The sequence below is a fragment of the Anopheles ziemanni genome, chromosome 3 (assembly GCF_943734765.1).
Source record: "Anopheles ziemanni chromosome 3, idAnoZiCoDA_A2_x.2, whole genome shotgun sequence".
Taxonomy (NCBI): Eukaryota; Metazoa; Arthropoda; class Insecta; order Diptera; family Culicidae; genus Anopheles; species Anopheles ziemanni.
The window spans coordinates 56,672,551-56,685,229 of record NC_080706.1 but is presented as its reverse complement, the minus strand read 5'-3'; the positions used below and the strand labels follow the sequence as shown (position 1 = coordinate 56,685,229).

Below are 12,679 nucleotides of genomic sequence, written 5' to 3'. Positions count from 1 at the left end.
CGTTCAAAATTTCCGGTTGGAAAAGATGTAACCGATTCGATTTTGTACCGAGCGCTCGTTAAAAATTGCATACCTGCAGGGACTCTGCCTGGAAATCGTATGGGAAACGGTATCACCGATTCGAATTGTATATGAAAGCGAAGAATGGAGAACGTAAAATGTATGTATGTTCGGTGTGTTCGCGCATCTGCCGTACGTTTTTTTCATACATTTGTTTTGTTTATGTTCCGTTTTATCATTCTATGCAACGAGCAGTCGGAAAGAAATCTACACGCAGTTTTATAAATGCATGATATAAATTCCAAAATATCTCTTTTGGGGTTTATCGTAGCTAAACACAATCTGAAGACATAATGTTAACCTGAAAAGGATCTTTTCTACTCAGGTCATAACTCCTAAATCGCTTTACAACTGATGGAGTTTTGAACGATCAAAGATTAATGATTTTGAATGCCATTCAACATTGCCATATGTTTCCTACCAAACAACAACTGGTAGAAAGATGTCTTCTTGGACAAAGATGGTACCTGCGTGCAGATACCATGCGTTTGACACGTTGTTTGAAAAAATCGGTCACAGTTCAACATCAATGAAAATAACAAGCGCAAACGCCGTGGTGTAAAACATACGCATTTGTAACAAGAGCAAAGTTCAACAAATACACAATCGAGTCATTTATAATATTTATAAGTTAGCAAGAAAGTAATGTTGATGAATTTAAAATTCCGACGACCGCGTTGAATTTTTAATCCAACCACGCACTTTCTCGTGTTCAATCAGCAAACAAACAAATCACAACTTTTCCATTTTCGAACGAAACAGAAGAGTTAGGCAAGGCAAAAACCGACATGGAGAAAGCGCGAGAACTTATTTTGCCGTTTTGTGCGTGCCCTTTGCATCACCATTACCCGGGACAAAACGGGGTTTCTCAGCTCCTATAAATATGCAACGCGGTGTAATTGGTATCTCGGATCGAATGAATTCAGCCGTTTTTACTGGACGACCGTACCGAGAACCGTACAGAAAACCGGCTTCCATTTTGTATGGAGAAAAGATCATTTTGTGTTACCAGGGCGTTGTCAATCTCTCAAAAAAAAACTCGTGTCGATTGGTCGGAAGAAATGCTCGAAAAATACGATTGCGGTGCTTCAAAAACTCGTCGTTAATATCGTGACAGGTGAGGAGTCGTGGATTTACGCGAATGAGCCAGAAACTAAAGTGGGTAAAAGAGTAAATGAGGCCCCGGCCGCCATGTTTTCGATCGTGGCTACACCTCTTGTGGACGTTTAAACTGAATGTATGCAATTGGTGATACATTAATTCGTTAAATTCAACTTAAGAGTATTTGAACCGTAGTGTGTACCGTTAATTTCGGCTACGCAATCAACCTAGTGGTGCGGTATGAGGGGGGCCCACGGGCCCCCCTTATTTCTCAAAACTATAACAAACTCTCTTTTTCGGTAGACCTAGCGCAGTCCGCTCGCTTCGCTCGCTGCGGGCGCGCCGCCGTTTCCAAATCATTTCTTCGGCTAAACTCATTGTTTCATGCTGTCCATCATGTGTGGTATAGTTTAGTTACTAGTAACTTACAGTAACTTAACATGTAAAAGTGTATTGACCCGCATTCACCCTCCACTGCGTGATTAGTTTAAACCGTTATGTTCTTTTAAGCGAACCGTTAGCGATCAAATATTTGAAAAGTATGCATGCGTCGCGCTTTGCATAGCTTCAGGCGCTTAATGTGAACCAGTAGGAAGAGGAGAATCTAGCCCGGGGCCTCATTTACTCTTTTACCCTAAAGTGCAATCGACTGTATGGATGATGATGATTTAATAATTTATAGAGGTTTTGAGCCGGGAGGCTTCTTTCACCTCTTTCGACTGTATGGGTGTTTCATTCGGCTCATAATCCAACCAAAGTTGTTCACGCACGAAGTACTTCAAAGCAAATGGTCGCATGTTGTTCAAAGCATGGTCGCAACAGTCTATTCTGAGTGGTACACAACAATTAAGTGTTTACAACAAATTAGTTTGACAGTTGTTTTCCAAGAAATCAGGAAATTCAACCGCCGTCGACGGATCACCCGTCACCACGACAATGCGAGCTCTCACAGATCGGCTCAAATAACTGCATTTTTGAGTACTTAAAGCATCGATTAGATAAGTCATCCACCATATAGTCCTGGATCTAGCACCAAATGACTTCTTTTAATTCCCGTACGTAAAAAATAAACTAAGAGGTTGTAACGTCCGGATCGAGTGCCAGCCGTCACGTATTGTAAGAACCTTGTGAATCTATACAAACCTTGTTAAAATCGCGTATCCGGTCAACTGACATGTGTCAGTTGACCGCATGTTCACCAATTGACACTGTAATAAAGCTCTCTTCATCATTGACCGCCGACGAGGTCGGACGTGCCCTAGTTGTTCGTTTTAACTGTTGGCTTTGCCGTTGTGATGTGCTTATAATCTCCATACGTGGAGCCTTATTACTTTCTTTACTTATAATCTCCGTACGTGGAGCCTTATTGCTTAATCGTGCTTAATCTCCCCGTGTGGAGCCTTACTTATTGTGCTTAACCTCCGTACGTGGAGTCTTTTATTGATTTGCCTTTTCTTTATCTCCGTACGTGGAGCCTTTATTTGATTTATATTTCTCATCTCCGTGCGTGGAGCCTTAATTATTACATCTCTACCGTTAATGGCCGTTAGCCTTCCGGCCATTAAAGCTCAGAAGTGGGATACCCATCCAAGTGTTTTTGGACATACATCAACCCGTTAGTGCGCGTGTGTGTATGTGCTGAGGCTGCCCTGCTGCCACGATGCTGGGCAAGGAGGATCTTCTACGCGCCCTCGAAGAGGCCGGCATCGACGTTTCCGATACTGCAACGATTTCGCAGATCCGACAAATATATTCCTCTTTGGTGCCTGCCGGCCCTGCCTCCGAGTCACCGCTGGAAATCATCGCCGCGGAGCCCGACGATGACGCCAACCCTAACCTCACCATCGACACGAGGTCGCAGCAAAATGGCGATGACGCCATCTTATTACGTGACGTGAACGCATGTGTTCCCCTTACTTCATTGGAAGGCGATGCTGGTGCCAGCCTAATTATTGAACCTGACGCTACCAGCCGCCCTGTTGAGGACCATTATAAAGATGTACCGCCCTCCGGCAGCCCCGCTGTTCCGCGATCGGTCGTCGACGCTGTTCCTGATCGTCCTCCTTCCGTTCGCCTCCCCGGCCCCTCTGATATGGACGCCCGCATTGACGCGTTACGCCAGCAGCTTCAATGTGCGGAACTTCAACAAAAAATCCTTCAATTGGGGACGACATCTACACTTTCCTCCTCTGTAAAGGACTTCACTTCGCTCATCGAACCTTTGGACGCTGACCAGAACCGCGATGTTAAAAACTGGTTCCACGACCTGGAGTATCTCTTCTTGCTGCATCACATCCGTGACCGAGACAGGTTTCTTCTAACCCTCCGGCTCCTTACAGGCACCGCTGCCTCTGTTGCTAAGTCGTTCCGGTTCACCAATTATCCTGAGTTGAAGGATGCCTTGATTAATCATCTTCACATGGCCCCAACCCCAGAGACCGTGTACCGCCAGTTACGTGAACGTCGGCTTCAGCCTCAGGAGTCTGCCATGCATTACCTGATGGATATGCAACGCATCGCCCGCCAGGCTGCCGTTTCGGAACCCGAACTCATCTCCATTGTCATCGACGGTTTGGGAAACCCATCCCTCACTGCCGGGTTGCGCTATCTGGTCCACACTATGGCTGACCTGCGCGAGAAGCTGAAGTGCTTCGAGGCCAGCCGCCTCTTCCGGGCTGTCAAGCCCCCCTCTGCCGAGGTCCGAGCCTCCTCATCACGACTTCAGGAAACACCTCGCACCTCTTCGGAGTCCGTACGCTGCGTCAACTGTTCGCGCTTTGGACATCAGCAGAGCGAGTGCAAGGAGCCGAAACGCCCACCCGGAGGATGCTTCCACTGCTTCAAAGTGGGCCACCACTACCGTAATTGCCCTGAGCGTCTTACTCATGCTGTTCATCCGGTTGACCCCCAACCGCTTACCAACTCTGCTGATCGATGCGAGGATCTCGATGTAAATCAGGAGGTGAGTCTGGCTATTCTATACCCTTCTTCCGAACGTACCCGTTTTACTTCCGTCCGATCACTGTTAGATACAGGCAGCCCTGTAAGTTTCATTAGCGATGCCATTATACCAGCCGAGCTGTTAGGAACACCTTCCGTCTCAACTTACAGCACTGTGGTAAAAGGACCACTTTACTCGCGAGGCACCGTTAAGTGTGCGATTAAGTTTAGGAGCCATTCCGTTACTCACCACTTCATCGCACTCTCTAACCTTTCATGTCCGCTTATTATTGGTCGGGATTTATTAAACTCACTTAGTCTTTCATTGGTGTACTCACCACCCTTACTTTCTTGCACTCCTGGGCAACCCTTGTTGCAACAAAAAGAATTAAAAGTTAGCCCGGTTCCGCCCCCTTCGGAAAAACTAGAAGATGCTCTCAGGAGCCTTTGCGCGTTGGAAACTGTGATGGATGGTGACAACGAACTTGATATAGGGGAAACCCTTTCCCCGGAACAATCCTCCAAGGTGAATTCTATTATAAAACACTCTTATCTTGAACATACTAGTGATGTAATACCACTCAAACCCTCTATGAAGGTCGGCCTCACTCATGATACTCCGATTGTTGAAAAGCTATTGGACGAAAAAGTTATTCGACCCAGCAACTCTCCCTACGCTTCCGCACTCGTTAGAAAGAAGAGGGGCGAAGTCCCCGACGAGTTGACTGAGTATCTAAGTGAGAGGGTTGACCCCATAGCTAGGGATTTCGAGGCCATGCGGGCCAGAGCGTTAGAAAACATAGAGGACTCCCAATTGCGTAACGAAGAATACTTCCATAGGAAACACAAGTCACCATGTAGCTATGAAGAAGGTGACCTTGTCGCCGTCCGTTATGTTGATACTACCGATAGCGGTAATAAGAAGCTTCAACCTAAGTACAGGGGACCCTATGTGGTCCATAAAATCTTGCCTCATGATCGGTACGTGATACGGGACGTGGAAGGGTGCCAGCTCACCCAGCTACCCTACGACGGGGTATTAGAAGTTAATAAGCTAAGGCCCTGGGCTAGCTAAATTGAGGGCAATTTATGATCAGGATAGCCGAGCTGTAACGTCCGGATCGAGTGCCGGCCGTCACGTATTGTAAGAACCTTGTGAATCTATACAAACCTTGTTAAAATCGCGTATCCGGTCAACTGACATGTGTCAGTTGACCGCATGTTCACCAATTGACACTGTAATAAAGCTCTCTTCATCATTGACCGCCGACGAGGTCGGACGTGCCCTAGTTGTTCGTTTTAACTGTTGGCTTTGCCGTTGTGATGTGCTTATAATCTCCATACGTGGAGCCTTATTACTTTCTTTACTTATAATCTCCGTACGTGGAGCCTTATTGCTTAATCGTGCTTAATCTCCCCGTGTGGAGCCTTACTTATTGTGCTTAACCTCCGTACGTGGAGTCTTTTATTGATTTGCCTTTTCTTTATCTCCGTACGTGGAGCCTTTATTTGATTTATATTTCTCATCTCCGTGCGTGGAGCCTTAATTATTACATCTCTACCGTTAATGGCCGTTAGCCTTCCGGCCATTAAAAGGTCAACGTTTTTCAACACCTGAAGAAGCGAAGATCTCTCAAAAAAGACTCGTGTCGATGGAAACATTAAACATTTTTTAACAACACAAATAGCGTTCGCATGTCAAAACGTTCTGAGAACGAATAACCTAAAAAACGTCAAAATTTACGATAAAATTATTAATCAACAGATTGCATCACCAGTTTTTCCAAATCCCGAAACTTAAAAGGCAACCCTCGTAACTGGTAAACCCTTCAAACTGGTATATCTTCTTCTTCTTCTTGGCGTAACGACCTTGTTGGTCATGCGTTAAGGGCTTACGAGACTTGTTTCCCTCTGGTACGTCCGGTCTTGTAGGGTCCGGTCTCGGTTGCGATTCGAACCCACGCCGTCGAGGTGGTGAGCCCTGGCTCTCATGGGTCGATTTTCTAACCGGCGCTACCGCTCGGCTGTCGCGGACCCCCAAACTGGTATATCCCCAGCGTAAATCTGAGTATCATCTAAAAAGGAAAATGATTTACGTATAGAAATACGTAAGTATAGAAATAAAAGCGTCCAGGCGCTCGCTCAAAGACGTGGGCTCGAATCCCAATCGAGACCGGACCCTCCCCAGTAGGAAAGGACTGACTATCCACGTACGCACGGGAAAAAGTCTAGTAAGCCCTATCTGCGACAGCCAAAACGGTCGGTAGACGAGTTAGCAATAGTTGTCAATTGTCAATTGCAACTATAGTTATATATATTGCAATATAACTCGGTGTCCACACTACAGCGTGACGTCGCCTGACAGGAGCTGAACTCCATGTAAAAAAAACCTTGCGCGATCTCGCGCGAGTCGCGCTAGATTTTTTTTGCATGGAGTTCAGCGCCTGTCAAGCGACGTCGCGCTGTAGTGTGGACCCCGAGTAAGGGGTGTTCGAGATAAATTTGACAGTTTCTGAGGGAATAGGAAAGGAATTTTTATCAAATTTATGTTAAATATTTTTAAAAAAAAATTTCTACAAAGTTTAGCTTACCATGTTTGCCGCATTTTTTATTCGAAGTATCCCCCCTCCGCGTCGATGGCCGCCTGCACCCGCTTCCGGAACCGCGCGCAAGCCCGGACAACCATGTCTCTGGGGATGGCCGCAAACACGAACTTTATTCTGGCCACCATCTCCGCTTTGGTATTGCAGGACGCCCTGTTGGTGTCCCGCTCAACTGTGCCCCACACAAAGTAATCCATAGGATTAAGGTCAGGGGAGCTGGGTGGCCAAACGTCGGCCATTAGGATCGAACAGTGCGTGCAAAGAGGTGAAAATGCAAATTTGCGGGAGGAAGCAAGGGTCGGAGGGGAAAATGTCCCTTGACCAAAAAGCCTTATCTCATCGAGATCTACTACATTGCCGAAGACCGCAAAGCGCTAGCTCGCAATTGAAAAATCGAGATTTTGAAAATTGTCGTATGGCCGGCACGAACCATCATAACACACGTTACGCGCTTGTACAATTCGGACGGGATCCACATATTTACGGAGCTAGACATTTTTTAGACTTGTTCGCACAACTTTTAGCAATCGAATGACATATCAATCATTTAGATACGTCAACTCAACCCTGAGATATAAACCCAAAGGCCCGCACACCCTGTATATATTTCCATAGCCTGGTCTTAGACCATTTTTGATTCAATTGTTGACTTGGCAATACCATTTTTGATTCAATTATTATTGCGAGACATCGATGACAAAGCAGTTTCAAAAACTGCCTGTGTTCATTTAAAGATAGGTCAGTAAGATTCTACAATTCACTCATTCTTACACAGTTGGCACATCACTGCAGTTTATGGTGGTTGGAATAATGTGAAAAATAATTACAGGATAACCTAAACAATCTTTTTTGTCGTCTGATTTGAGTAGACTAGATTGTTGGCTTAGTGGCCTTGGTTTCCAGATTGCTATGTTTATTTGGAGCTAGCCATATACTCGTCCATCTCACTAAATTTGACAGTTATTCTAAACAAACAATCGCCACAGTTTCATCGAAAAAATGAGAAAATGCCGCAACGGCGCAGTTGGAAACCACCAAAACAGGATCACAGTGTCTACGTGCAGCAGCTTTTCAAAGATTTCCTCAAACGAAACCATGGCAAACCGACAAATGTCGTCCCGATGGACACCCGTACCAATTTCGTGCAGACCGAAACAACCGTGCGGCAGCGAAAGCAACCAGGCATATTTGATAGAGCCGTTTACGCTCGTTTCGAACGCGATGCCAACGGTGCTGGCTTCAAGAGGCAAGACTCAACGACTGGATTCAAAACAGGGCTTATGAAATGGATCGATCAACAGCGCAATCACCGACAACAGCAACATACGGTTTTACCGAAAACGACGCGCTCGGATGACTATCTCAATTTGCCGGATAATTTTTTTTCCGGGGTGGAGCAAATGAAAATGCCCATCGAAGTGGCGGATAGAACGCTCGGAAATGTTACGAATAATTTCGTGCCTCCAGCAACGTCCACGCCATTTGAACGGTTAGCATCATTCGGCATTTCGGGAGTGCTTTCCGACCCGGACGAATTTCAACCGAATCACCAAGCCACTGCTCCTGTCGGCAGCGTACAATGTGAGTGGCAATGCTTTTTGAAAAGTGTCGATAAATATTTGATCAACGTGACCCAAGACGACCAAGAAACATCCTTGGTGGATAAACAGAGAATAGAATTGTTCGATCTACTGCAAGATAGCAGCAATAATGCTCAGCATACATCCCAAGGCCACCCAGCAAAACAGCCAACGCTTAGCACACAGAGAGCCAATGATATACCCAAGACACAGGGTATTGAAAATGATCAATTTGGTCGGCCGAGCTGGAGAGACCATTCATTGATAAGTAATCAACATTATCGTGCCCATCGAAGCCGCGATCTAGACATCACTATCTCTCCGCTAGCTACCCGTCACCGACCAATACCGAATATACCCGACGGTTCTCGTGAAAAAAATATACAAAAAAATATCGAGTCATTTGATCGAACCAACGTTACCTTTCTTATAGAACCGTTCGCCGAATCTCCTTGTTCGCTGCACACTTCACCAGATGATGTCCTCTTGGTAGGTACGATGGGAGCCGAATGTTCCTATGCAAGATGGTTAACCAACCGTATCTAATTTCAACCCTTTAAAAAATCAATTCTGTATACCCTTTTTCGTTTTTGCTTTTTGCTTTTCAGTCCGCTTCTCCGCCATCACCAACATTACCTTCCAGTCCTCGGGAAGCGCTGTTCGATGGACAAACGTTTTTACTAGATCAAACAAGAGCGGAAGATACGCTGATGGCAAAACTAGATGCACTACTCGAAGAGGACAACTTCAGCAATGACGATGATGGGCTGATAAACTTTGATTTTAACTTTGCATCTCAACGGAACCTAACAGCAATGAACATTACGTTCCCTAACCATTCTCGCCTAGCGGCTGATTTCTTGGACGAATCATTTTCGCATGGGAAGGATATAACCGACACAGACATGTATTTGTCGCAAGAAGTGACGAACTTGTTTTGAGTACATGATTCCTACCGTAAATTCAATTTATTTGTAGTTTAAATTTTCAAATTATTCAACTCTTCGATGATGTCCATATGCTTGAACTTGTCTGGATTTTTGGTGAACGTATCTAGGAGCTGTAGTTTTGTAACATTATTCTGACTGTAATAAAGCTGCAGTTGATTAGCCAAGCATTGGGCTTCCTGGGCGTTTAACACATTCGTATCAAATTCTCCCCGCATCAGTATAATTCCTTTGTCCTGGCACTCGGTGAACATAGTTAAATTCAAACATTCTGGTGCATTTTCTTTGTGAACCTGCAATATAAAATATCGTAAGAAAAACTGTATCAAACACGCAATACAGTATGCACATCACCTGATAACTGAGCAACGGCGTAAAATGAACCGTGTTTCCCGCGAACTGTAGCATGATGAACTCGTAGCCCTGGCTTCGAGGTATCGGAAAAATGAAAATAGGATATTTCAACGCGAGATCCATCATCAGCTTGTATTGATCAGCGGGAATCGCCGCTGTAATGACGTCCTTATGCTTATGATACTCAAACCACAGGTGCTTAATATCATCTGCCGATTTATCTTCAACCAATTCCAGCCTCATAATATCACTTAGCTTTCGATGCGCTCCATCGCGAGTTGCTTCTGTACCTAGAGGAGATTTTGGCTTCAGCAGCTCAGAATAGTCACGTTGCACTTCTGTAGGACCGAATTTTGGTTTATTCTTTTGCTTTTCAGCTTTCTGCAGTCGCGATAGAAACTCCTCCGGAGAGCTTTGCTGCACAGAAGCAATCTTATTCGCGTACTTCTCGAAGTACGGATTTTTCTCTTTCATCTCCTCCAGTGCCTTTTCGGAACGCTCGCGAACAGAAGACATTTGAATATTTCGTTTTGTTGTTAACTGATGACCTGCCAATCGACGAGACTGAAGAAGAAATTGTCGAACAGATGCAAATGTAGCCATTAAGGGAAGTTTTTCTCCTTTTCCACCGGCGCGGTTGTTACCGAATCAAAACAATTTTGTCGAGCGTGTTTGACAGCATAAATACCTAGGCATGATTCGTTTATAAGGTAAGGTGGGGCAGGACGCGCCCCTTAAGCGAAAAACATTATTTTCTTCTATTCCTTTCATTAAAAAGTCTCTAATTTTCAAAGTTAGATAAATAAACTTCTTTTTTATGTATGAAAAATATCAAACACTATATCAAACTAATCAATTTCATATTAAATAAGATTTTCGAAGGGCCTTTCAGTTTTTGCTCCATTGACAATAGTGGGGCAAGATGGCCCAGCCGGTGGGGCAGGACGCGCCACTACGTAAACATGGGGCAAGATGGCCTAAAACAGACAGGAGATGGACCAAGGTTGCTTGTTGAAAGGTTAGTCTATGCAGAGGCACTAGTAAACAGTCCGATGCTGAGCCCATGTAACCCACATTGGATTGAATTTTGTGGTGTACCATTCAAAAGACAGTTTGGGTATAAATTCGTTGCTGAATTCCGAACAATTATTGATTTTTGGCCTTTTATACAAAACGCAACCTTAGTACAACCTTTACAATTACATCAACCTTTGCAGGTAGCACTTCTGACAGAGTCAAAATTTGACGTTTTGTAATCCAGATGATCTGTGGTTTGAAAACACAGGTGAACATCCTAAAAAATTAACACATATTTCATACGAAGAACTAAAAACTATTCGTTTCTATGAAACTCACATGACATGTAAAATATAAGACTTATTTAAATCAACAATGCGTGGATAATGGAGGCACCGTGCGACTTGATCTTGTTTTAATGGTGCGTCCTGCCCCATTGTTTACATTTGGAATGCTAGGGCGTCTTGCCCCATCTAGGCCGGCGCTTCTTGCCCCACTCTGAGGATCGTCCGTTTTATGTAATTTATTCAAAATTTTGAGAATTTTAAAACAGTTTCTCTTCGGTATTCGTTAAATACCATTATCAGGTAGTAAAAGAAGGCCTCGGTGTTTAAAAAATATAATATCAAAGCATGCCATACCTTACATAAAAGTGACAAAATATTAGATCATTTAGAGTCAATTTGGTTTTTTCTCGTTTTCTTTTTGAAATAGTTATTTCGTGCAGTGAAATTTACATAGGCTGTAGTAGATACGTTGATGAACATATTCTATTACTTAAATTATTTTTCAATGGCTTAATTCAGCGAAAAACAGGCCGGGGCATCTTGCCCCACTGGCGCGTCTTGCCCCACCTTCCCCTACTATGCGTGATCCAAGGTTTTGCGTGTAAAGCAAGATCAATAAATAAAGAGGTCGCAGCACACCATTCAATGAAATCAATTTCGACACTTCTACCAAAAATGACAGTCAATGCAATATTTCGATGCTTATTCACCACTAGCCGTCCACGTTTGTTCGCGCGTAGGACGAATTTAGGACGATATTTCGAGGAGCTTAGCGGGTTGAAGTTGATTTTTGATAATCGCTCTGAGTTTTGTTTACCAACAAAAGGACAAGCATGTGTTAGCAAGCTGATAGTTCCAGTTTATACGGTTACCGGAAGATTCTACCCTCATTGGCCACAACTTTACTGAGAACATTATCTTCAATATATGTATTGCCAAGCCATCCTGGTTCCATCTACGATATAGTGATTGAGGTTGGACGACATGGGGACGACCTAGACATGCTATTAGATGCAGGTCTGAACAAGCGGTACTGAGGTGAGGTGGTGATTACAGCCGCATACTTGCAAAATAGACTTCCGTCGCTTTCTCTTGGTTCAACCCCGTACGAAAAACGGTTTGGAAGGAAATCTGATTTGGGACACCTGAAGGTATATGGGTGTCCGGCGTACGTGCAAATCCCAGGTGTAAACAGAGGAAAGTTCGAGAGAATGGCTTAGAAATTGATATTTATTGGCTATTCCGACCAACTGTGTTTCAAATTGTAATTGTATTATGCTTAGTTTAGTGTTATACCCTTATTAAAACTCTTGCACACCTGAGCAATGCCTGCCAAGGTAACACCAAAGCAATACTTGACAACCTCTGTTTTTCAGTCAGAATAGCTTATCTTGCATTGCTCATGTGTGAAGTATCAGCGCAAGTTGTCGACAAGTTGGCGACGACAACATTGTTTTAAATTTCATTCTATACTCGTTTTTACATTAAAAATAAACAACACCAGTTGTGTTTGAATGCAAATGGTTGTTTACGCTTGGTATACTGGTTTGTTTACCATTTCTGTACTCGGTAATATTGAATTGTCAAACATTGGCGAGGTTGCAACCAAAATTTTTTGGTTGAGCAAGATTAGGTTGCAAACTTTTCCGACAGATGGCGATACCATAGAATCTGCATATTGGCAGTGAAAGTTGGCGCCAACATTGGCAATGTGTGCAAGACTTTAAGATTTGGACAAAGTGCATGCTCAGGTGTGCAAGAGTTTTTAGAATCTGTCAGATCGGATTCGA

General features: G+C 44.1%; 2 protein-coding genes across 2 annotated transcripts; one reads left to right on the top strand and one right to left on the bottom strand.

Moving 5' to 3' along the window:
• The first annotated feature begins 7,705 nt into the window (after positions 1–7,705).
• On the top strand, positions 7,706–9,592 carry LOC131288357 (uncharacterized). The gene is made up of 2 exons (XM_058317480.1): positions 7,706–8,773; positions 8,893–9,592. Exons 1-2 carry the CDS (start codon positions 7,712–7,714, stop codon positions 9,223–9,225), a joined length of 1,395 nt encoding a protein of 464 aa, XP_058173463.1. The 5' UTR covers positions 7,706–7,711; the 3' UTR covers positions 9,226–9,592.
• Positions 9,227–10,263, bottom strand: LOC131288358 (ATP synthase mitochondrial F1 complex assembly factor 1). The gene is made up of 2 exons (XM_058317481.1): positions 9,586–10,263; positions 9,227–9,524 (listed from the first exon to the last, which is right to left on the bottom strand). The coding sequence occupies exons 1-2, from the start codon at positions 10,186–10,188 to the stop codon at positions 9,264–9,266; spliced, it is 864 nt and encodes a 287-aa protein (XP_058173464.1). The 5' UTR covers positions 10,189–10,263; the 3' UTR covers positions 9,227–9,263.
• Between the last annotated feature and the right edge of the window lie 2,416 nt (positions 10,264–12,679).

Bases quoted from the DNA above. Each gene is read 5' to 3' on its own strand.
- LOC131288357 (XM_058317480.1), top strand. From the start codon at position 7,712: ATGCCGCAACGGCGCAGTTGGAAACCACCAAAACAGGATCACAGTGTC. The intron at 8,774-8,892 runs GTAGGTACGATG...TTTGCTTTTCAG, and splicing joins CACCAGATGATGTCCTCTTG to TCCGCTTCTCCGCCATCACC.
- LOC131288358 (XM_058317481.1), bottom strand. From the start codon at position 10,188: ATGGCTACATTTGCATCTGTTCGACAATTTCTTCTTCAGTCTCGTCGA. The intron at 9,525-9,585 runs GTGATGTGCATA...TTTATATTGCAG, and splicing joins CGCCGTTGCTCAGTTATCAG to GTTCACAAAGAAAATGCACC.